At 39.3% G+C, this 1,104-nt stretch overlaps 1 protein-coding gene across 2 annotated transcripts in view; it reads right to left on the bottom strand.

The window, feature by feature from the left end:
* The window catches only part of USP37 (ubiquitin specific peptidase 37), a 73,607-nt gene that overhangs the window by 40,799 nt on the left and 31,704 nt on the right, over nt 1-1,104 (bottom strand). For both annotated transcript variants that reach the window (XM_012728584.1, XM_012728585.1), the window contains one exon: nt 216-377. In XM_012728584.1, coding sequence (XP_012584038.1) covers nt 216-377 — 162 coding nt within the window. The remainder of the gene's footprint in view (nt 1-215; nt 378-1,104) is intronic.

Here is a 1,104-nt window from a genome sequence, read left to right as displayed (position 1 = left end):
ACCATAGTCCCGTGCATTTCCCTCCCTTCCCCCTCACCCCCGTTTTTGGTCCCATTCCCCACTCCACCCCCACAGAATGTCTCTGGTCCATGGTTGTTCATTATTTTTGTTATTTTAAGAGAGCAAATATTTTACAACTACAATTAGCATGACTTCTTTCATACCTGCAAAAACATTCAATTGAATCACTTTATAAAATGAAAAATGTTACCTACCCCTGCAGTTGTTGCTGCTGGTGAGAGGAAAGGGGCACTCTTGGTTTGTTCCAGCCAGTGTAATCTTGGTTACACCTCAGTTTTTTAACAGAGAGAGGAGATGGCTGAGGAAGAAACCCCAAACTTCGTTTGGCAGAGGGAGTTTGGTTTGAAACATTAGTCCTATAAAAAAGAATAGATTGTGAAAAACCAAAACAATTTTGAAGGCTACTTCTTCCCTAGTAGATTTAGTGAAGTCAGTTATTAGGGGAAACAATCCTAAACTAAGAAAGTATCAGAAACAATGATCTCTGAAGGAAAATTTAAGTGTAACATAGCAAATATAGTATATGTAGTTTCAGGTATTCACTAGGAGTCTTAGAACACTTCCACAGGTCAGGAAGGACAATTATAAATAGTTTCACTTCTTTAATTCACTTTTATCCACTTAGAGGCTATCACCATAGTTTACCTGGCCTTGATGAACTGTTAGGCAATTAATTTTTTCCATTACAAATAACAAAAAAATATTCGCATCAAATACCTTTATGACTACCCTACCTTACATGCTTATCATTTTTCAAAATATTATGATTCTCCCATTAATTTTTGTAAGTATTTATTTATTTTTGCGTAGAAGAATTGGGTATAGGCCAGAGGAGCAGGAGGTAAGAGAATTTACCAGAGACAGAGTAGGGAGCAGAAGAGGTGGATTTATTGAAATGTACTACTAAGGGGAGCAGTGGGCGAGACAAGAGAAGTACGTTGTTTGTAGGTATTTAAAAAAAAATTATCTTGGGGCCCTCCCTGGTAGCGCAGCAGGTTAAAGCACAGCACTGAGAATCTAACGCCGCTTCCGCATGAGTTCCCCCCTGCCCCCGGAGGTGACCACATGGTGTAGCAGACCTCT

This window comes from Condylura cristata, unplaced genomic scaffold (genome assembly GCF_000260355.1).
Source record: "Condylura cristata isolate star-nosed mole 26May11 unplaced genomic scaffold, ConCri1.0 scaffold00002, whole genome shotgun sequence".
Classification (NCBI taxonomy): Eukaryota; Metazoa; Chordata; class Mammalia; order Eulipotyphla; family Talpidae; genus Condylura; species Condylura cristata.
The sequence above is the reverse complement of the archived record's forward strand: the minus strand, read 5'-3'. Positions and strand labels throughout refer to the sequence as shown.